Raw genomic sequence first — 23922 nt, forward strand, 5'->3', positions numbered from 1 at the left:
GCCGCCTGACCTGCTGCGCTTTTCCAGCAACACATTTTCAGCTCTGATCTCCAGCATCTGCAGTCCTCACTTTCTCCTATGGCTTCCTTTGGTTGTATTCCAAATAGGGAGAACATCAAACAAATTGCACTTACATAAGAAAAATAAAACAGAACACCTTGAAATCTGGGGGAAAAATGTGCACCAAGTGGGATGAAAAAGACAATATGAAATGGAATTCAGGGGCAGGGGACTGAAAGCAGAGTGGAAGAATAACACAGAAACAAAGACGATCACCTCAAAAGATTTTGGTTTTGAAAGCAGGGCTACATTAAGAAGGGTTTTTGAGAAACAAAGGATAAAGATATACTGGATGTCAATGCAGAGGCAAACAGGAGTTTATCTATGTATTCTCCCTGTATTTCATGTGATCTACCTTGGCTAACCAGTCTATCATGAGGAACCTTGTCGAACACCTTACTGAAGTCCACATAGATCACATCTACCGCTCTGCCCTCATCAATCCTCTTCGTTGCTACTTCAAAAAACTCAACCAAGTTTGTGAGACATGATTTCCCACGCACAAAGCCACGTTGACTATCCCTAATCAGTCCTTGTCTTTCCAAATTCATGTAAATCCTGTCCCTCAGGATTCCCTCCAACAACCTGCCCACCACCGACGTCAGGCTCACCGGTCTATAGTTCTCGGCTTTTCCTTACCAACTTTCTAAAACAGTGGCACCATGTTAGACAACCTCCAGTCTTCCAGCACCTCATCTGTGAACATCGATGATACAAATATCTCAGCAAAAGGCTCAGCAATCACTTCCCTAGCTTCCCACACAGGTTTAGGGTACACCTGATCATGTCCTGGGGATTTATCCACTTATATGCGTTTTAAGACATCCACCACCTCCTCCTCTGTAATAATGACATTTTTCAAGATGTCACCATCTACTTTTCCACATTCTATATCTTCCATGTCCTTCTCCACAGTAAATACTGATGCAAAATACTCATTTAGTCTCTCTCCATCTCCTGTGACTCCACACATAGGCTACCTTGCTGATCTTTGAGGGGCCCTGTTATCTCCCTCATTACCCTTTTGTCCTTCATGTATTTGTAAAATCTCTTTGGATTCTCCTAAACTCTATTTGTCAAAGCTACCTCATGTCCCCTTTTTGCCCTCCTGATTTCTCTCTTAAGTATACTCCTACTCCTTTATACTCTTCTAAGGATTCACTCGATCTACCCTGTCTATACCTGACATATGCTTCCTTCTTTTTCTTAACCAAAACCTCAATTTCTTTAGTCATCCAGCATTCCCTACACCTACCAGCCTTGCCTTTCACCCTAACAGGAATATATTGTCTCTGGACTCTCGTTATCTCATTTTTGAAGGCTTTCCATTTTCCAGCTGTCCCTTTATCTGTGAACAACTGCCCCCAGTCAACTTTTGAAAGTTCTTGCCTAATACCGTCAGAATTGGCCTTCCTTCAATTTAGAACTTCAACTTTTAGATCCGGTCTATCCTTTTCCATCACTACTTTATAATTAATAGAATTATAGTCACTGGCCCCAAAGTGCTTCCCCACTGATACCTCAGTTACCTGCCCTGCCTTATTTCACAAGAGTAGGTCAAGCTTTGCACTCTCTCTAGTAGGTACACCCACACAGTGAATCAAAAAAAAATTTCTTGCATACGCTTAACAAACTACTTTCCATCTAAACACTTAACACTATGGCACTCCCATAGTTGGAAAGTTAAAATCCCCTGCCATAACCACCCTATTATTCTTACAGGTAGCTGTGATCTCCTTACAAATTAGTTTCTTAATTTTCTGCTGACTACTAAGGGGGTTGTCCATAATATAATCCCAATGAGGTGATCATCCCTTTCCTATTTCTCAGTTCCACCCAAATAAATTCCCTGGATGTATTCCCAGGAATATCCTACCGAAATACGGCAGTAATACAATCCCTTATGAAAAGTGCCACTCGGTCTCCCCTTTTTATCTTTTCTATAGCATTTGTATCCTGGAACATTAAGCTGCCAGTCCTATCCATCCCTGAGTTGTGTCGTTGTAATCGCTATGATATACCAATCCCATGATCCTAACCATGCCCTGAGTTCATCTACCTTCCCTGTTAGGCCTCTTGCATTGAAATAAATGCAGTTTAATTTATCAGTTCTACCTTGTTCTTTGCTTTGTTCCTGCCTGCCCTATTTGACTTGCTCTTTTTCCCAATTGTACCAGTCTCAGATTGATCTCTTTCCTCTCTTTTTCTCTGGATCTCAAATCCCCACTTTAGGGCGGCACGGTGGCTCAGTGGTTAGCACTGTTGCCTCACAGTGCCAGGGACACGGGTTTGATTCCAGCCTTGGGTGACAGACTGTTTGCACATTCTCCCCGTGTCTGCGTGGGTTTCCTCTGGGTGTTCTGGTTTTCTCCCACAACCTAAAGATGTGCACGCTAGGTGAATTGGCTATGCTAAATTGCCATAGTGCTAGGTGCATTAGTCAGGGGTAAATATAGGGTAGGGGAATGGGTCTGGGTGGGTTACCCTTCGGAGGGTTGGTGTGGACTTGTTGGGCCAAATGGCCTGTTTCCACACTGTAGGTAATTTATTTTTACTAGTTTAAATCCTGTGGAGCGTTGCTGAACGAAGAGACCTTGGAGTTCAGGTTCATAGTTCCTTGAAAGTGGAATCGCAGGTAGGTAGGATACTGAAGGCGGCATTTGGTATGCTTTCCTTTTTTGGATACAGCACTGAGTATTGGAGTTGGGAGGTAATGTTGTGGCTGTACAGGACATTGGTTCGGCCTCTGTTGGGATATTGTGTGCAATTCTGGTCTCACTCCTATCGGAAGGATGTTGTAAAACTTGAGAGGATTCAGAAAAGACTTACAAGGATGTTGCCAGGGTTTGAGGATTTGAGCTACAGGAAGAGGCTGAATAGACAGGGCTGTTTTCCCTGGAGCGTCGGAAGCTGAGGGGTGAACTTATAGAGGATTATAAAATCATGAGGGGCATGGATAAACAAGGTTTTTTCCTTGGAATGGGAGGGTCCAGAATTGTAGGGCATAGAATGGGATGATAGGAGAAAGTGAGGACTGCAGATGTTGGAGATCAGAGTCGAGGCGTGTAGTACTGGAAATGCATAGCTGGTCAGGCTGCATCCGAGGAGCAGCAGAGTCGACGTTTTGAACATGAGCTCTTCATCAGGAATGGGGTTGGGGGGGGCAAAGGGGCTGAGGATGGGAGATGGACAGGTAGGACAGTTCAAGAGAGTAATGCTGAGTAAGAGGATTGGATCTGGCATAAGGTGGGAGAGGGGAGATGAGGAAACTGGTGAAATCGACATTGAGCCCGTGTGGTTGGAGGGTCCCAAGGCGGAAGATAAGGCGTTCTTCCTCCAGGCGTCGGGTGGCTAGCGTTTGGTGGTGACGGAGGCCGAGGATTTGCATGTCCTTGGTGGAGTGGGAGGGGGAGTTGAAGTGTTGACCACAGGGCGGTAGGTTTGATTGGCATGTGTGTCCCAGAGATGTTCTCTGAAATGTTCCGCAAGTTGGTGTCCTGTCTCCCCAATGTAGAGGAGACCACATCGAGAGCAACGGACACAGTAGATGACGTATGTCGGATGTGGAAGGATGCTTTGGGGACTTGGCTAGAGGTGAGGGGGGAGGGGTGGGTGCAGATTTCTGCTCTTATTGCAAGGCAAGGTGCTGGGAGTGGAGGGTGGGTTGGTGCAGGGCATGGACCTAATAAGGGAGTCACTGAGGGAATGGTCTCTACGAAATGGAGATAGGGGTGGGGAGGGAAATATATCCCTGGTGGTGGGGTCTGTTTGTAGGTGGCAGAAGATGATGATGATGCATTGCATCCAGAGATTGGTGAGGTGGAAGGTGAGGACCGAGGGTGGGGGTGTGTGGTGGTGTCTGTCCTGCTCTGTCCCCCACCTTCATCTACCTATTGCATTTCCCCTAGACTCAACAGTAAAGTCCAACAAAATATTTTGAAAGCATATAATAGACTAAAATTTGTTCTTTTTTTTTAGATTACATTAGATTACATACAGTGTGGAAACAGGCCCTTCGGCCCAACAAGTCTACACCGCCCCGCCGAAGCGCAACCCACCCATACCCCTACCCCTACATCTACCCCTTACCTAACACAACGGGCAATCTAGCCTGGCCAATTCACCTGACCTGCACATCTTTGGACTGTGGGAGGAAACCGGAGCACCCGGAGGAAACCCACGCAGACACGGGGAGAACGTGCAAACTCCACACAGTCAGTCGCCTGAGGCGGGAATTGAACCCGGGTCTCTGGCGCTGTGAGGCAGCAGTGCTAACCACTGGGCCACCGTGCCGCCCACAAGGTTCTTCTGAAGGCAAAACTAAAAATTCACTAATGTTTAACATTTTCTTCCATTCTGACAAATAATTTATTATCCAATGAGACAGACAGCTAGTTTATGAGCAATTAACTTGCGATTTTTGATAACAATGCTATATATATAGCTGAAGGTGGCCATAAAAAATAACACCTATACACTGAGAATTTTATTACTGAACAAGCACATTACTTAAAAATCTGTTCAATTATTTTATGACCAGCTACAACTGATGCTTTTACAAAATTGTTTTCCTTCATATACCCTGATGGACAACGATGCATCTTGGACATTGGGACAGAATGATTTTCTGACTTTCAGTTTAATGATTAGTAAATCATGGACACATAGACCTGAATTTCCAATTAAAACTATAACCTTAAATTTGGCTTTGCAAAAGTAAACATACAAATTTCAGATTTTTGCATTAAGTCCAGCATCACAATTAAGCAGACCTCAATTTGTCTACAATCAGGACTACATAATTTCTTTACTACTCAAAACTTTGTTAATTGGTAGACTGGCCCTGAAACATAACAAAGAACCACTGCTTTGTACCAGTTACTGAACATCATATATATTATCTTTTCTTCAGGGAAGGCAGATAGAAAAACACTGTATTGAAACAAGACATAATTTCAAACTAGTTTATTTCACATAAAACCCAATCCCACACTTGATATTTCCAGACGTCACTGTTGTACAACACTCATGGCTGGTCTCCCAAATTCCATCTTCTGTAACCTTGAGGCTTAAATACTTTTGTCCATGACCTAATTTGCACCAAATCCACTTCACCTTGTGTGCCCATGCTCCCTGACCTGCACTGACAACCGATTATGCAACCGTTCAATTTTATAATTCTTATCTTCCCTTTTAAATCCTTCCATAGCGTGACCAATCCCTACCTCTCAGTACTGGCACTGACTGCCTTTGCAGGTGGGATTTTCTGTGAGTATCTTTGACAGCATTTACTTTTCAGCTTCCTTATGGTGAGTGGTGGGATGTGACCCTGGAATGGGTATTAATTGCATATATAAAGGCTTCAATGGTAGCACGTGGGAAGAGCAGGGACTTTTCTGTCATGGGTTAAATGGAGAAAAGGTGGGAAGGCAACTGAATTTCCACACGTCATACTCTCACCTGCTTGAATCCTTCCATGTTGGCAAATTCGCCAAAGACAAGCCCTATGCAACATTCAGACTTGTGCCGCTAAGGAGAAAACAACATTCATGCCACACGGATGCTAGGCAACAAGCATTTTAAATCAGAGAGAATTTAACTACCTCTACTTGACACTGAATGGCATCACCATCACTGAATTTTTCTAATATCAAGATGGTGTTACCATTGGCCAGCAATTGAACTGGACTAGCTATATAAATGTTGTGGCTACAAAAGTACGTCAGGGGTAACTAACTCACCTCCTGACTTCTCAGTGCCTGTCCACCGACTACAAGGCACATGTCAGGAGTACAATGGAATACTCTCCACATGTGTGGATGAGCACAGGTCCAACAACACACAAGAAGTTTGACATCATCCAGGATAAAGCAGCTTCCTTATTTGGCATCTCCATTGCCAACTTAAACATACCACCAAAGCACTGTGACAGTAGTGTGTACCATCTACAAGATGCACTGAAACTCTTCAAGGCCCCTTTGACTGCATCTTCCAGAACTGTGACCACTAGAGGGACAAGGACAGCAGATGCATGGAACATCATCACCTGCACATTCTCTTCCAAACCACACAGCATCCTGACAAGGAACTGGATCACAACTCCTTTACAGTCACTGGGTCAACATCTGGAATTCCTTTCCTTATAGCCCCAGCCTGAGATATCCAGATCCCATGAACAAATTAAATAAAGCAAAGAAATGTAACTGAGGAGTTGATTGGACTAAATAGTGACAAATCCTCTGGAGATAGTGGATGCATTACTGAAGATCTTTCAATATTATTTCAATTATAGATGTGTTCTAAAGAATTGGAGGATAGTAAACAGAATACCACACATTAGACCAACGAGCGACAATGTGGAAATCGTGGTTGTTAACTTAATATCATTTATAAGTATACTGCTAGAACCCTAAATTAGGCATGTGGAAACAGGAGACTTAGAAAAATCAGAATGATTAATTGCAGCTACCATGGATTTATGAAAGGGGAATTGTGTTTAATAATGTTGGAATTTTATGAGAATGCAACCAGTCGGATAAATAAGGGGCAACCTGTGGTTGCAGCTTTTGTGGATTTTCGAAAGATATTAAAAACAGTGTCATGAAAAGAGGTTAATTCACTTCTTGATATTCACTTTAATATGCCTATTGATAATAATGATTGAGGGTTAAATAATCAACTGAAAACAGTAGCAATCAATAAACAGTATATTTTGAGATGGCAGGCTATAACTTAGTAAGGAACAGAAAGGATCAGTACATATGTATCAGCCATTTACAATCCATATTAATTTGATTTAGCAAGCGACAACAGATTAAGGTAATTGGTATAAAGTTAGTTGATAATACAAAGTTAAGTGGGAAAAAAAATGGTTTTAAAAGATTTTCAAGCCCTACATATTGACAGAAATCAAGTCAGGTCATCTCCAAACAAACCCCAATGATCTGTGCAGTTAAATGCATTTTAAGATGTGCTTCCAATGATTATTTAGGTCTATACTCTCGAACAATTCAAACCCTGTATTCGTGCCTGTAATTTATGTAAGTAAAACATCATTGGGATCCAGATTTGAACGCCATAATGAAGATTCTACCTCCTTCAGCCAGGTGCCTAGCCTGTCCTTCTGAATACACCAAATAAAATGATGGCAAATGGAATGGGAGCAATAACAAGGCACCAAGTTTAAATCATGAATTTTGGGGAGGTTCTGCCTCACTCCCATTGGAGACAATCCCTTAGAATCAGGGACAACAAATCTAAATCATCATTCACAAAGAATTGAATAACACCTTAGAGTAATTATAACAGTATAAAAGTCAAATTAGAGAAGCAGTTCACAACAGAAATGAAAAACTGCAAATCTTATTTCCTGTGGCAAACAAAAAACACCTTAGATTGATTCAATTATTATTGCTAATTATTTGCACACATTTGTTTGTTTAACCATGTTTTACAAAAACACAAGATTTCAAAATAATTTTTGGTCCACCTTTATGTTCCTGACACTGTTTAATGCTAATGAAGAGAGTAGGCAAGTATTAACAGGGCTCCGTGATTGTCACTATTTAATGGACAGCATTAAATACAACAAAGAACACCCTGGGGAAATGCATTCCTTTCACTTGGTGCCCTTTCTGAACAAATTGGAATTTCACTGAGGAGCATTATAACTGTGAATACATGTCATATTAAACTGACTGATAACAAATGCATATCTACTGTAAGACAGAATCATATGACAGAACAGAAAAATTAATATGCGATTGAAATATAAAAATAATGCATGTTGGTCCTGCGTTAATCCAATAAATCTAAGGATTTGTAGACTCACATTTTCAATGAAAGCAGAATAGCAGATTAAGATAAAGATGTGGAAAACAATTTCTAAGTTATTTCTATTTGAAAATGAGATCGAGAGGTTGTGTGCTACCCTCAACAGTTATATTACCAAGATAATTTAAGAGACAGGAATTTTAGAAGAAGTCATTCCGGATAATTCTGTGCACAAATAAACTCATCTTATAAATGAAAGCGATACAATATCATTAGCACGGAGCTGAGTATGGGGAGGGAGTGGCCAGTGTAAAAGGTCAGGCATAAACCCATTTCTATTCAGCCTTTGGTCCTTAATTAACTCAAAGCTCAAATTTCACCCCAGCTGTAAAGAAAGTCCTGTATACAAAAGTTCCACCAATGAATCTCAACTCAGAAGCATCATGGAAAGCTGTGGCTGACAGTGCAGCCAGTCCCAAAGAAGGTGTGGTGATATGATGGAAGACTTTAAGTCTAGGGTCTCTCCAAGCTGGCAAGTCCTGACTGGCTTGGTGGAGCCAGGGGAGGGTTGAGTTTTTATTGAGGATGCAGGAAGATTTTGATCGGACTGTCACTGAACACACGAGCACCAAAGTAGTTATACACCAGCTGTCAGGTTGCACATTCAGACTGGCCCCCCTCTTATTGTGGCTTAAATGCAGTGGCATAGGAGGATGCCCTTAATGACCTAAATTGTCTTACAGCTGGACAGAATTCCTAATGTCATGCCCACTGCTGGTAAAATTGGGGTGGGCTTGGCACAAAGCACTGGGAGCAACATGGCAAATTTACCAATGTTACATGCCCCTTGCCTGCTTGCATTCTCCTAGGGTAACTCCAAACTGTAATGTCAGTTTGCATAGATGACATAAGTTGATCTTTTGAAGTTTCAAAAAATCTTTCTCAAAACAAGGGTCAACTTAAACATCAAGTATAAAAGTGAAATGGCTTACATATTTGTGGATAGTCACCATCTTTGTCATCCTCCATGTGAGGGCTGCTCTTCTTGAGAATGTCATATCATTTTGCAACATAGCCCATATTGCCTGCTTTTTTGCATGAAAACAATTATCTGCTGGCACTAAGTAACACCCAATTGTGGGATAACAAATTGAGGCATCAAGCTGAAAAGGGGTGCTCAAACGGATGCTGAACACATTTAAAACATGACTATTGAGGGTGAAGAATAGGTTTGTCTTTAACACCTGGTTGACTTATATGCTGCGATCTGGGTTTTTTTTGCTTTTTAGGACTAAAATTTTCAAATTGAGAAAAGCAACCAACTTCCAGCAGTACTTACTAGGAATAGGTCTAAGGACGTCTGGAATAAGGATTTCCACCAAAGCCTGGTACATTATATGATCGCAGGTACACATCCACTTGAGGACGGAGTCATTCTTGCACAGAGCAGTGAGCTTTGCCTTCGGGAGTCTACCTTCTATCTCATTCTCACTGCAGAAGGACAGATGTAGAATCAAATCAATGATTATTCAAATACCAGTGAAGAGTGATAGATTTTTGTTTGAAATTAAATGGTGAATTTTTATACCCTCACCCAGGTCCAATTTAGCAAGTGCCAACATGAAAAATGACTGATTTCCCAAGTATTGTGAAATTTGAGACAAAAGGTGATATTTTAATATTCCATAGCATACAGGCAGCAGGTTAAAAGAGCAAAAAACTGTGTATCGGTTGGGAAATTGGAAGGAACCCTGTCCTTGTGATATTTTCCCAGATGACCACTCCTGGCACTTTCTGGTATTCAAGTATTCAAATTCTGGGATTTAACTGGGAGGCAGTGGCCTAGTGGTATTATTGCTGGACTGTTAATTCGGAAACTCAGGAAAAATCCCAGAAATCCAGATTCTAATCCTGCTGCAGTAGTAGATGGAATTTGAATTCAATTTTTACAAGAAGTTGATTTAACAAATTAAGAGTCTAATGACCACCACAAATCATTATCAATTGTTGGGAAAAACCCATCTGGTTCATTAATACGCTTTAGAGAAGGAAACTGCCATCCTTACCTGGTCTGGTCTACATGCAACTCTGGATCCACAACAACGTGGTTGACTTTCAACTGTCCTTTAAAGTGGCCTGGCAAGCCACGCAGTGCTATGAATTTCTACAAAGTCTCAACGAAGCAATGAAACCGGCCGGACCATCTGGTTTTGACTTAAGCACTGAGAAAGACAATGGCAGAAACAGCCCTGTCGACCCTGCAAAGTCTTCGTTACGGCAATGGATCAGGGTCATCAGCAAATTTTTACTTCCAGATTTTTTTATTTAAGTCAAATTCCACCATCTACTGTGGCAGGATTTGAGCCCAGGTCCCCACAACCTCAGCTGTTTCTAGCGATAATATCAATACTAATAGGATTATGTCTATGAATATTATTTCAGTAGGCTGGCATATTAATGAGTATTCATGATATGCAATTGATTGTACACCAGTTCCTGATAATAAAGGTTGGGAAATCTGACCAGCCTGCAGGTTCCAGAGAACTTAGTAGGTAACATTCAATCTGTTGTCGGAAAACCCAAATCAAGTTCCATTGCCTGCTATTCTAAAAACCCTGTAAACATCTGCCCCTCCTTTCCAACCAAAGGCTGTGTATAATATGCTTGTCTCAACCAATACCTGAATTCACCTTAATACTAATGAGGCTAGTCAATCGGAGAGATTTACTGTTGTGGTTTGATTTTTCGCAGATTCAAAGAATCACCAGGTATGCACATGTGGTATTTAAGGAAGCTTTAGATCACTCAGAGGTTTTCATAACCTTAAAAGGATTCTAATCCATCAATTCTCAGTTGGTTTGCAACAACTGAAAGATCATGATCCTGTAATGGTTGCTTCATCCTTTGACAGTCAATTCTCCTACATACACTCCAAGCAGTGTCAGCCTGTGGTTCCTCAGAAATGAGGTATGAGCCTGCCTTCAAAGGTTATAACTGATAACACTGAAAGAAGCCTCTTCACCAAATGCAGAAAAGATATTACAGAAATCACATTTTGGAATACGGAGGGGCCTAGATATAGGGGGCGTAGAGAAGATGTTTCCATTCATAGAGGACACCAGGACCTGAGAGGTCAGCCTTATTAAAGGGATGACCCTTTAGAACTGAGATAAGGAGAAATTTCTTCAGCCAGAGTGTGGCAAATCCGTGGAACTCACTGCCGCAGAAGGCTATGGAGACCAAGTCATTGAATGTATTTAAGGCAGCAATAGGTAGGTTCTTGATTAATAAAGGAATCAAGGGTTATGGGGAGAAGGCAGGAGAATGGGGTTGAGAAACATATTGCCCAAGATATCTTATATCACCCAAGATCAAGTCAAAGTGCATACTCAATGGTTCGAATGGCCTAATTGTACTCCTATATCTGATAGTCTGATATTGAGCCATTGAGCAAAGCATTGGATTGCTGAAGAAGTATCTCAGATGCTTGGACAAATCTAGGGGACTCTTCAATATCTATAACCCATGATTTTTTGAATAAACATATATAAAAGGACAAGGCCAATAAGTTTACTTCACATACAATATGACCAGGTTTAAATTTCTATTTAAATCCATTTTGCTGCAATATCCTCATACTCCTTAATTCTCTTAAGCATCTAAACATCTATCAATCCATGCCTTGAGTACACTCAATGAGTAAGAATTCACACCCCAATAAGGGAAAGGATTCCAAATATCCACAACGCTTTGAAGACATTTCTTCTTGTCTCAGCCCTAAACCATAGTTTGGTTTAGGCTGGATACAAATCCACTTAATGAAATCAAGAACTACCTATTTTAAGAAACAAAAATGTCATAAATAAATTAATTAAATCAACAGAGGATTCAAGAAGAGGAGCAGTGATGTGAGGATTCATGTATAGTTGTAGGGATGTCTTGCTGCAATTGTACAGAGCTTTGGTGGAGACCACACTTGAAGCACTAGGTGCAGTTTTGGTCTCCTTACCTGAGGAAGGATGCTCTGGCTATTGAGTGAGTACAACAAAGATTTCCTAGACTGATTCCTGGGAGAGCAGGATTGACATATGAAGAGAGACTCAATTAGTTAGGAATACATTCCATTCCACAGATTTGAGAAATGTGGAGGTTGTTTTGGAAGCACCTGCTGATAGTGCTGGACTGGTTTTTCCCATTGAGGCAAGGAAGGGGTGGTAGGTTGAAAGAACAGTGGGTGACAAGGGATGTGGAACATCTACTCAAGGGGAAGAAGGAGGCTTACTTAAGGGTGAGAAGTAAAGATCATACAGGGATTTAAAGGATTATAAGGTAGCCAGGAAGGAACTGAAGAATGGACTTAGGAGAGCTAGAAGGGAGCATGAAACGCTTTAGTGGATAGGATTGAGGAAAACCCTAATGCGTTCTACACTTATGTGAGGAACAAGTGATGGCCAAAGTGAGGGTAGGGCCGATTAGGGCAAGTGGAGAGATCCTGCATCAGGAGTCAGAGGAAGTGGGGGAGGTCCTTAATGAATACTTAGCTTCAGCATTCACTACGGAGAGGGACCTTGACGTTTCTGAGGACAGCGTGAAACAGACTGAACAGGTTGATGTTCGGGAGGAGGATGTGCCGAAAATTTAGAAAAATAAGGATAGGTAAATCCCTAGGGCCAGTCGGGATATACTCTAGGTTACCACACGAAGCGAGGGAAGAGATTGTTGTGCCTTTGGCGATGATCTTTGCGTCCTCACTGTCCACTGGAGTAGCGATGATCTTTGCGTCCTCACTGTCCACTGGAGTAGTCCCAGATGATTGGAGGGTAGCAAATGTTATTCCCTTGTTCAAGAAAGGGAATAGGGACAATCTTGGGAATTACAGACCAGTCAGTCTTACGTCGATGGTGGGCAAAGTATCGGAGAGGATTCTGAGACAGGATTTATGATTTCTTGGAAAACCATAGTTTGATTAAAAGTAGTCAGCACGGCTTTGTGAGGGGCAGGTTATGTCTCATAAAACGTACTGAATTCTTTGAGGATGTGACAACACAGGTTGATGAAGGTAGAGCGGTGGATGTGGTGTATCTGGATTTTAGCAAGGCGTTTGATAAGATTCCCTATTGTAGGCTCATTCAGAAAGTAAGGAGGCATGGGAGACAGTGAAACCTGTCTGTCTGGATACAGAATTGGCTGGCCCATAGAAGATAGATGGTTGCAGTAGATGGAATGTATTCAGCCTGGAGCTTGGTAATCAGTGGTGTTCTGCAGGGATCGGTTCTGAGGCCTCTGCTCCTTGTGATTTTAATAAATGACTTGGATGAGGAAGTGGAGGGTGGGTTAGTAAGTTTGCCGATGGCACGAAGGTTGATGGAGTTGTGGATTGTGTGGAGGGCTGTTGTAGGTTGCAACAAGACATTGACAGGATGCAGAACTGGGCTGCAGAGTGGCAGATGGAGTTCAACCTGGAAATGTATGAAGTGATTCATTTTGGAAAGTTGAATTTGAATGCAGAATACAGAGTTAAAGGCAGGATTTTTGGTAGTGTGGAGGAACAGAGGGATCTTGGGGTCCATGTCCATAGATCCCTTAACATTGCTACCCAGGTTGATAGGGTTGTTAAGAAGGCATATGGTGTGTTGACTTTCATTAGCAGGGGGATTGAGTTTAAGAGCCGCAAGATTATGCTGCAGCTCTACAGAGTCCTGGTTAGACCATACTTGGAATATTGTGCTCAGTTCTGGTTGCCTCATTATAGGAAAGATGTGAAAGCTTTAAGAGAATGGAGAGGAGATTTACCAGGATGCTGCCTGGACTGGAGGGAATGTCTTATGAAGAAATGTCGAGGGAGCTAGGGCTTTTCTCAATGGAGTGAAGAAGGATGAGAGGTGTACAAGATGTTGAGTCACAGATAAGAGTGGATAGCCAGAGACTTCTTCCCATGCCGGAAATGTCTATCACAAGGGGACATAACTTTAAGGTAATTGGAGGAAGGTTTAAGGGAGATGTCAGAGGTAGGAGGTAAGGGAGATGTTAGTGGTGGATGCATGGAATGCGCTGCCAGCAGTGGTAGTAGAGTCAGATACATTGGTGACATTATCCAAATCAGTACCCTGTTCTAGTTTGCTTCCCATACACTTTGACTCCTTTAGCCCTAAGAAATATATTGAACTCCTTGAGCAGTGGTAGTAGAGTCAGATACATTAGTGACATTTAAGCGATTCTTGGATAGGCACATGGATGATAGCACAATGAAGGGTATGGAGATTAGTATGATCTTACAGTAGGATAAAAGGCCGGTACAACATCGAAGGCCAAAGGGCCTGTCATGTGCTGTATTCTTCTATGTTCACTAGAGTTAGATGAATGAGGGATCATTGCATAAAACCTTGAACAGGACGAGACAGGACAACACAGGAAGGATGATACCAATGACTGGGATATCTGCAACCAGGTGTCACAATATAAGGTTGTGGGGTAGAGTATGTATTTAGGACTGAGATAAGGAGAAATTTCTTCACCTAGCAAGTTGAACGCCTGTGGAACTCAATGCCACAGAAAGTGGTTAAGGCCAAAATGTTGAATGTTCTCAAGGAATTCAACATATTTCTTAGGGTTAAAGAAATCAAAGAGTACGGGGAGCAAGCAGGAACAGAGTATTGATTTGGATAATCAGCCGTGATCATACTAAATGTGGAGCAGGCTCTGTAGGCCAAATGACCTAATCCTGCTCCTACTTCCTATGTTTCGAAGTCCATTGTGTTTTAATAATGATCATTATATTTCACATCTTAATCCTAAAACAACAAATCTCCTTGGCAGTGTCACAGATCTTACACATTAGAATCATTTTAAGAGTCAGCTTGCTTCAGTCAAACCATTTCCTGGAATGAAAAGTCCAACTTTTCCTTCCACTGTCTGATATTACAAAAATAGTGATCGATACAGAGTTAATCAAGTTATACCAATGGAACCAAGCTTTATGGGATTAAAGCATATTTATCCCAATGTTGCTGCAGAAATACTTGAGAAAAACAAGTTATGAACTCTCACTTTCAATTCGTGAAGAATTCTTTAAAAGCCCTAAACTATTTATTTAAATTATAGATATTTCAGTACCAGCTGAATAAAACAGAGGGCAACAACCAACCTCCTGTATAATCAGTTTATAATGCTAACTGACCTACTGTCTGCATCTCTGAAAGTTAATAGTGAGGATAGATGAATTGCTTTAGGCATTGTAAGATCCACCATGGCATCGAACTAGGCCAAGCACTTGCACACTAGAGAAAGAGAAAAATGGAACAGACTCGCCTCAGGCTTCTCACACATGCATTTTATGAGTTACTTTGAAAATTGGTGAAGGATATTTGTTTTAATTGCATGCAGGAGATGTAGGATAGATAGAAAATAAAGAAAAACATAAATATATAATATGTCTCAGGTTAGAAACTGGTGGCCTTTGCAGCAATTTTCCAGACTGTGTAAAATTTTCACAGGGTTATGTACTGCTCCCCAAAGACACCTGAAATATGAGGTCAGGCATCCACCTTAAAGAGGCATTCATCCCCATGTATCTGCTAATAAGGGAGATAATGCCTGTTTACTGCCCTTTGTCAACATTGATCAGTTTATGTGGAGCAGAGTATCAAGCCCCCAGAACTCAGGTTTTGGTAGGATTTCCTCATCTAAGAAACAGCTCCTACTATTTATCTTGAACTAATTCTTTGCATTGGGCTGGCAGCAGCAGAAAAACTGTTCTATACAGAAGTCCTGTGGGTCACTCCCAGCCCCTGTAATTTACACTAAATTCTTCTCATCAAAAATTACATTTAGTATTTGTCTTTGTTGTTCAGTGTGATAATTCGTAAATGAACATTTTGTCTGGATTTGAAAATATAAACAAGAGAATAAATGCTTTTAAACCCCAAGAAGGCAAATAACAAAAATAAACATATACCATTTGTTTTCCCATCACTGGCTGGCCAGTAATGTATTTCAACATTACATGGTAGCTACCCCATGGCCACAAAATGCTGCTTTGCCCATTTCCAGCATTCTTTTCTTCCCTGTGGGGAGTTTTATTTGTGTGTGGATAAGTTTGACTTTGTTTCCATCAAACTGAGAAGGCACTGGATGACAATATGCCTACATACCAGGATTCTCCCAAGTCCAAACTGGTACCAAATAAGAAGAGTTGTACTTCATAATTCACTATATTTCTCTTTATGATGTTTATGCAAGGGCCTAACAATCTTCCAAATGCTTGGATATCCATCACCATGGCTTGACTTCTCCAACATATGCTGAAGCTGTCCTTTTCCTGCTCCTCAGATGCTGCCTGACCTGCCGTGCTTTTCCAGCACCACTCTAATCTAGACTGCTTTTGTCAGTAACCAATGCTAACTCTCCAAAATAATGCCTCTTGGTACATCTGGCAATCCTTACTTCTGTCTTATACTGTTGAATTGCCTGTGTTTGGTTCTTAATCATGTTCTCCACTTTGCTCAATTCTACAATGAAAGGACAGTCTATATTATCACCTTGTGCGGTGATACATTTGTTGGTCCTGAAATGTCCTCTCTCCATTTTCTCCTTACAACCTTACTCCTCACTGGCAGTGACTTTCAGGCAAGGCTCATATTTCATTGTCAACTTTAGTTTTGCTGTTTCTGAAGCTTGATTAAAAGGAGGCCACAAACTGTATTTTGGGAGAAAGTCAGATCTCTGGTTTCAGCAATATGCTTGTGGTGCATCACCTATTTTTGGCCTCTAAAATTGGCCAAAACCAATTTCATCCAGCTTAACATAACTGACCACATTGTGAAAGTCAAATGGACCAGAAGAGACACTTACCTAGTTTGACTGATAGTTGTCCCTTCAGTTGAAGTTGATGAACTATAGTGCCAGAATGTTTGCCATAACTTTTCAATTAGGCTAAACTGAAGATTCACCACAACATCCAGTATTGCCTATAAAGTAAAAAAACAATCTGTAAGCAAAAGGTATGGCCCAATAAATAGTTTAAAAGATTCACTGTTCTTTGCAGTTTAAAAACTGAAGCTTTTCTGAGGGAGGGGCGAATTAGAACGTTTATATTCAATCATAGATATTAGAACATGAACATCAAGAAGTTTATTTGAAACTCTTCCATCCACCATTTTAGGGGACGCTTTAACAAGCTTAAAATGCAGGTGCTAGCTTAATTATTTAATACACAACATGTTAAGATTTGGTTACTGTCGGAAGATGGATTCACATTAACTGGGCAGAACTTTGATTGCGAGACCTGCATACAGTAAGTTAAAACAACTCTCTGCTGAACTGAGATGCTTTGTGAAGAGGCCTAATGCAAGGATGAGGAACTGAATGAATATATGACGATCATTCATCCACATCTGGAAAATGTTGATCTGTCATTCTATTTTTAGAAATAAAGTTTAAGTGAACTACGTAAGTGGGTAGTAGAATGACTGACAGAAGTTGAGATTGGTCAAGTGTGTTTTCTTGCCTCCGTGTTTTATAGTCAATGTCACTGAGTGTGTCAATTAATGTGTTGTTATTTAGTGTAAGCGTATTAATACAGAGATCGGTACTCTCCGAAGATATTGGTTGAGATTTCGGTTGATAACCTTTCATTAAAATTGGGAAATGTTAAAAAACGTAACAGTTATCAGGAGGTGAAATGTGGCACAGTCAAATGCAACACCTGATTTCCTTCCCATGTAAATGTACCAAATGTAACACATGCCATTTTACTTCCTCTTTCCTCAGCGTCCAAGGTCCCACTCACTTCTTTCCAGATCATGCAGCGAATTACACGTGCTTCATTCAATGTAGCAAACTGTTTTAGATACTCACAATATGGTTTCCTCTACATAAAAAAGAGCAATTTAGATTAGGTGACTGCTTTGCAGAACCCCTCTGCTTGGTGCACGTGTATGGCCCTAAGTTTCTGATAGCTTGTCATTTTAATTCCCCAGCTTGTGCTTATCCTTATCCTCAGCATTCAGTGAAGCTCAACAAAAGCTTGAGGAGCAGCACCTTGTCTTTTGAAACATTATTGGTTCCTGAACCAATTACTGAGTTCAACAATTTCCGACTTTAATTTCTGCAACTGACAACACTGGCCTCACACTCTTTCCTTTAGGTTCACTTTCTTTTCAAGTTTCGGTCATAATCTTGTTTTTCCCACTTTTGCTTTCGATGGCAGCCATTCACATTCATATCTCCTCTGGACCAACCTGCATTTTCTATACTTGTCCCTATTTTAACTTTATTTTTCCATGAAATATGGGCACTAGTATGGCCAGCTTTTGTTGCCCATGCTTAATGGTCTTTGAACTGGCCAATTTCAGGGGGGCAATTAAGAATCATCCCGTGGGTATTGAGTCATATATTAACCAGACCATGTAAGAATGGCAGATTTCCTTTTCCATCAATTGATGATGGCCTCATGATTACCCTTACTGATGTCTAGCTTTATATTCCACATTTAAAGCGCAAAGGATTGGGGGTTGCATGCTGACATATTTAGAAAACTAGTTGGCAAACAGGAAACAAATAATAGGAATAAACAGATCATTTTGTGTTGCAGCCAGTGACCAGTGGAGTAGCACAGGGGTCAGAGTTTGGGCCCCAGCTATTCACAGTATCTATTAAATGATTTAGATCACCAAGTTTGCAGATGACACAAAGCTGGGTGGGAGGGTGAGATCTGAGGAGGATGCAGAGATGCTTCAGTGTGATTTGGACAAGCTGTGTGAGTGGGCAAATGCATAACTGATGAGGTATAATATGGCTATATGTGACTTTAGTAAAGAAAACAGGAAGGCAGGTTATTATCTAAATAGTGATAGATTAGGAAAGGGGGAGGTACAACAAGACCTGGATGTTCATGTACATCAGTCACTGAAAGTAAGTATACAGGTGCAGCATGCAGTGATATGTTGGCATTCATACAAAAGGATTTGAGTATAGGAGCAGGGATGCCTTGTTGCAATTGTACAGGGTCTTGGTGAGATCACATCTGAAGTACTGTGTGCAGTTTCCTCCTTTGAGGAAGAATGTTCTGGCGATGGAGGGAATGCAACAAAAGTTTTACCAGATTGATTCCTGGGTTGATAGGACTTGGGTATGAAGAAACTTGGGTATGATTCAGTTCAGACTGTACTCACTCAAGTTTAGGTGATGATGAGATCTCTCTTAGAAATGTATAAATATCTAAGAGGACTGGGGAGGGTAAACACAGGAAGGATGTTCCCAATGACCAGGCAATTCCAGAACCAAATGTGACAGTATAAGGATATGGGGTTGGTCACTTAAGGCTAAGATGAGAAGAAATTTCATCATCCAGAGAGTGATGAGCCTGCGGAACACTTTGCCACAGAAAGTGGCTGAGGCCAAAACACTGAATATTTTAAAGAGTCAGATATAGTACTGAAGGCTAAAGGGATAAAAAAAATGGGGCAAAAACAGGATTAGGGCACTGAGGATAATATTGAATGGTGGAGCAGGCTCGAAGGATGGAATGGTGTCTTCTTTATCCTATTTCATATGTTTCTATTTAATGTAAATTCCACCAGCTGTCGTGGTGGGATTTGAACCTACAATCTGGGTCTCTGGATTACTAGCCCAGTATGACATTAGCACTATGCCACTATCCAGCTATTGCTACCTACTCTTTATCATTTAATGTCTCCTACCTTTAACCAAATCACAAATCTTTCCTTATTTTGCCTCCACATTCCTCCATTTACAAAGATATTGCGATGCTGTGGTAGTGTTTCTACCTCTGGGTCAGCAGGTTCTTGCCATGAATGAGAGTCATCTTACTTTCTGAGGGACTATCAAATACCTCCTTATAACGTGATTAAAAGCGATTATGTCTCTAACATTTCCCAGTTCTGATTAACTGAAATATTGACTGGTTCTTTCATCACAGACACTGCCAGACCTGCTGAATGTTTCCAGCACATTTTTTTTAATTATTTCCATTGTCTGCAGAATTTTATTCTTAAAAAGGAAAGAGGTCAGTCTTATGGTTTGTTTTGCATTAGTAAAGATTTGGCAAAGTTTAATGTGAAATTGCAGCCATTAAAGGATGAATAATTTACTTTTAAATTGTGCATATTCAGAATTTTAAAATAATTTTAAATTAGAGGTACTATATTTCTTACCTCACAGTGCTCTCTATAAAGAATCTGTAATGTTCTGATATCCTCAAGGGTGATGCCATCCAATAATGGAATATCTGCAACCTCAAGTTCTACAAATTCAGGAAGAGCGCGAGAGGCATCTATTATTAAAATAAATCAAAAACAAGATTTACTGATACAGGTCATCTGAGAGACCAAACCTAACTTCATATACTGACATCAAAGGGCCTTTAGAGTTTTGAGAGTAAAGGTTATTAAGTGGCCAACAGTGATGTAATTTTGATTTCCCGTCATTGAAAATACTGCCGGATTATTCTTACATTTACACTCACACAATTCATTTACAGGATGCAGATGTCACTAGCAGAGTCAGCATTTATTTCCATATTTAATTGACCTTAAGAAGGTGATATTGAATTGCTTTCTTGAACTGCCATAGTTCCTGTGGTATAAATACACCTGAAGTGCTTTTAGATCTTGAGCTCCAGTGTGAATATGAGGAAAACTTAATGATGGTGGTGTAGCCAAGTGCCTGAGCTCCTTATGCTTCTACATAGCAGAGGTTGTGTCTTTGAAAGGTGCTGTTAAAGAAGCCTTTGGTACACATTGCGGTCATTGAGTCATAGTGACGTAAATGAATGCACAAGGTAACGAACAGGATGTTGATCAATTGGTTTGCTTTATGATGGATATCATGGTTTGGAGCAGTAGGTGGAAGGTATAGGCCATCACACTTCTGACCTGTGCCTTGTAGGTACTGGAAAGATTTTGGAGAGTTATGCATCACAAAAAATCCAGCCTCTGATCTGCTCTGATCTGATTATATGTGATGACTTGCAATCTTCTAGTTAATCATGGATTTGGAGACGTGTGCTAGTATGTTGGACTACTTTATTTATTCAAACTGCACTTTCCATCGATTATGAACCACATGAATTAATTGCCTCACAAGACACTCAACACACATTATCAGTTTCCTTCATAGTTCCAGTGAAACTTAAGAAACAACATCTCACCTTTCTGGAGTCAACACTGAATTTGACAATTTTAAATCATAACCATGGCCTCCATTTCTTCCAGGCAACAACTGTTGATAATGATTCTGCAACCCTCATCTATACCTGCTTTAGGCCCAGCTTATATTTCTTCTCTTGTCAAGGGGGCGTCATGATGGCTCAGTGGTAAGCACTGCTGCCTCAAAATGCCAGGGACCCCGATTCAATTTCAGCCTGTCTGAAATGTGGAGTTTGCACATTCTTCTCGTGTCTGCGTGGGTTTCCTCCAGGTGCTCTCTTTCCTCCCACAGTCCAGAGGTGTGTAGGTTAGGAAGATTGGACATGCTAAATTGCCCACCGTATCCAGAAATGTGTAGGTTAGGTTGATTAGCCATGGGAAATGCAGGGTTACAGGGATAAGGTAGGAGGTTAAGTCTGGGTAGGTTAGTCTTCGGAGAGTTGGTGTGGACTTGTTGGGCTGAATGGCCTGTTTCCACACAGTAGAGATTCAATGAAATAATAAACAGGCTATTTTGCATCTCATATTGGAAGTGAGAAAGCATTATGAATGATGCTTAAGGAGAAAGAATTAAAATAAAAACTTTTTCATGGGATGTGAGCACTGCTGGTTGGGCTAGCATCCACTGTCCATCCTTAATTACCCAAAGTCAACCACACTGCTTTAGTCCAGATCGGGTACAGTAGCATAGGGTGGCAAGGAGGCTATAAGGATAGATATAGGAAAAGAGAGCAGTGTGGAGGGGATGAGGCATCATGGCGATAGGTATGGCACATTAGGTGGCAATCCGTAGCATGGTTCAGTCATGGAGAGCGTAGGGAAGATAAGCATATGAGCACTATGGGCTGGAGGAGTGGTTTTGGTTCTATTAGTTTTTTGTTTATCTTTTACACTGTGCCAATCATGAAGGCAGATCTCGCAGGACTGTGGTATTGAATGTTTGCATGTTTAGAGTCGATGGAATACATATGTATTGTAGTGTATTAATAGCGTAAGACCAAAAGGTTTTTAAGAATGAAGGCATTTTTATATATTGATGGCTCATTACTGTTAAGGGGGGGAGATATGACAATATTCTGCTTTAAAAAGTATATTTTGTCATTTTGTTTCATTCAGAGGTTGAAGAGTGATCTGCTCCAAGCCAATAAAGTAAGCAGCCTGTGAAGCCTTGGGTTTCTTTTCTTTTTAAGTTGCAACAATAGAAGCAGCATCTACGAGTGGAGCCAGGCTCCCACAAAACCAGGGTTTTACTTTAGTTTCCAGTATTTGTTGGGGTTCTTGGAAGTTAGTTATCAAAGCTGTTACATCTCTCTCTCTCTTCACTTCAGCTAAAAGTTTGGGCTCTCTCAGCTGCCAGAATTGCATGTGAGATAATCTATTTTACTTGCCTTTGCCAAGGATGTGTTTATGGGATGTTACTATATTGGAACAGTTGCTGCTAATAGTTAAATAGTCTATCATTCTGTTAAGTTTTTCAAATAGAGTTCAAGTTAGACCAATTCTTCTTTCCTTTGTTTGTATTTTAACTGTAGAGTAAGACTGAAGTGTGTTTTGGCTAAAGCTGAGTAGCGTAACCAATCAAATTAATCTGGAACACAGCACCTTACACTTACCTTTAAAAAAGAAAACGTTAGGGTCTAGGCTATCTTCTTGATATACTTGCAGGGGATTTGGTCTGTCCATAACAGTTTTCTTTCAAAACGTTTTCAGTCTTTAGAGTTACCTTCCTGAAAAGGTGGTGGAAGGAGAATCCTTGCATATTTTTAATGTACAGGTAGGTATATTTGTTTATAAGCATGGAGGTGAAAGATATCAGTGGTAGAGAGGAATGCTGATCTGAGATTACAATCAGGTGAAAACATTTGAGCTGTGGTGTTTGGACTATGACTGGCAATGAGTCTGCACCTCCGTCTTGAAATAAGGTCTTGTTCCAGGAGGCGGCAGATGTCAGAAATGATCTGCTGTGAAAGCCTGAGCCTCCTAAGGTATTGTAGCTCCAATAAGTCACAAAACTTCATTCTGCTTGTTGACTTTGTTCTGAGGTATCACCTCCTTTTTGCTTAACTTCAGTGTATTGTATGGAGCAGCGTGTGGTTGAGAAAAAGGCAACAGCTAATGGTGATATTTCTGGTGCTGTTTCCTTGTTCATTATTTTATGCACATCAACCCAAACATTTGTACTTGGTTCTTTATCTTTCCCTAATTAATTAGAAATTTAAAGACTATTTTATTTGCAGATGGTACATAGTATAAAATTAACTTGAAAGTTGTAAATGACAAGAAATATTAAAAGCTGACATATAACTGCAGCTTACCAAGAAACTGCTGATGGTGTTGACTCTGTGCTACAATGGTTTGCTCTGCAGAGTTAGGAATCTGTTGGCCACTTCCTGCAAAGCCATCTCCCATTCCATCCAACTTCTGCATAGGTTTATATCTAAGAAAGAGTATTATCAACTTCAAATTGAAAACACTAGAATAAAAGTATTAGCAAAATCTGAACTTCTGAAGACTAACATCTTGGAAAGAAGAAGGACAGTGAACATACTAAAGTATCAAAATATAAGAAACTTTATTACTCTGTGCAATAACAGCATAGACATACATTAAGAAAATAACAGGAGCAAAAACAGAAATTAGCCAATTAAGACTCTTTTGTTCTTATACTACCGCAGCTCTCCCATGATAGCATTTAACTGTATTTCACCCATTGCTAGGAATTGTATTTTTACCACCTACCTGGCAGGTCATGCCAAACATTCAGCAGTTTTTGACTGAAGGGTTTCTTCCTGACCCAAATTTTAACTTTGGACTGATTTAAATTAGTTACCATTCCAACCTTCCAGGTTTAATTGAAAATAATATTGTGTGTTACAATTATCCAGTTGTTTCTTATACATAATTTATACCTGTTCTAATGATG

The 23922-nt window shown here is 40.6% G+C and overlaps 1 protein-coding gene across 8 annotated transcripts in view; it reads right to left on the reverse strand.

The window, feature by feature from the left end:
• Positions 1–23922, reverse strand: part of LOC122564059 (transcription factor RFX3-like) — a 309606-nt gene that overhangs the window by 48539 nt on the left and 237145 nt on the right. For all 8 annotated transcript variants that reach the window (XM_043718555.1, XM_043718547.1, XM_043718574.1 and 5 more), the window contains 4 exons: positions 23315–23436; positions 20007–20125; positions 16684–16799; positions 9173–9324 (listed from right to left, as the gene is read on the reverse strand). In XM_043718555.1, coding sequence (XP_043574490.1) covers positions 9173–9324; positions 16684–16799; positions 20007–20125; positions 23315–23436 — 509 coding nt within the window. The remainder of the gene's footprint in view (positions 1–9172; positions 9325–16683; positions 16800–20006; positions 20126–23314; positions 23437–23922) is intronic.

Source organism: Chiloscyllium plagiosum, chromosome 2 (genome assembly GCF_004010195.1).
Source record: "Chiloscyllium plagiosum isolate BGI_BamShark_2017 chromosome 2, ASM401019v2, whole genome shotgun sequence".
NCBI lineage: Eukaryota > Metazoa > Chordata > Chondrichthyes > Orectolobiformes > Hemiscylliidae > Chiloscyllium > Chiloscyllium plagiosum.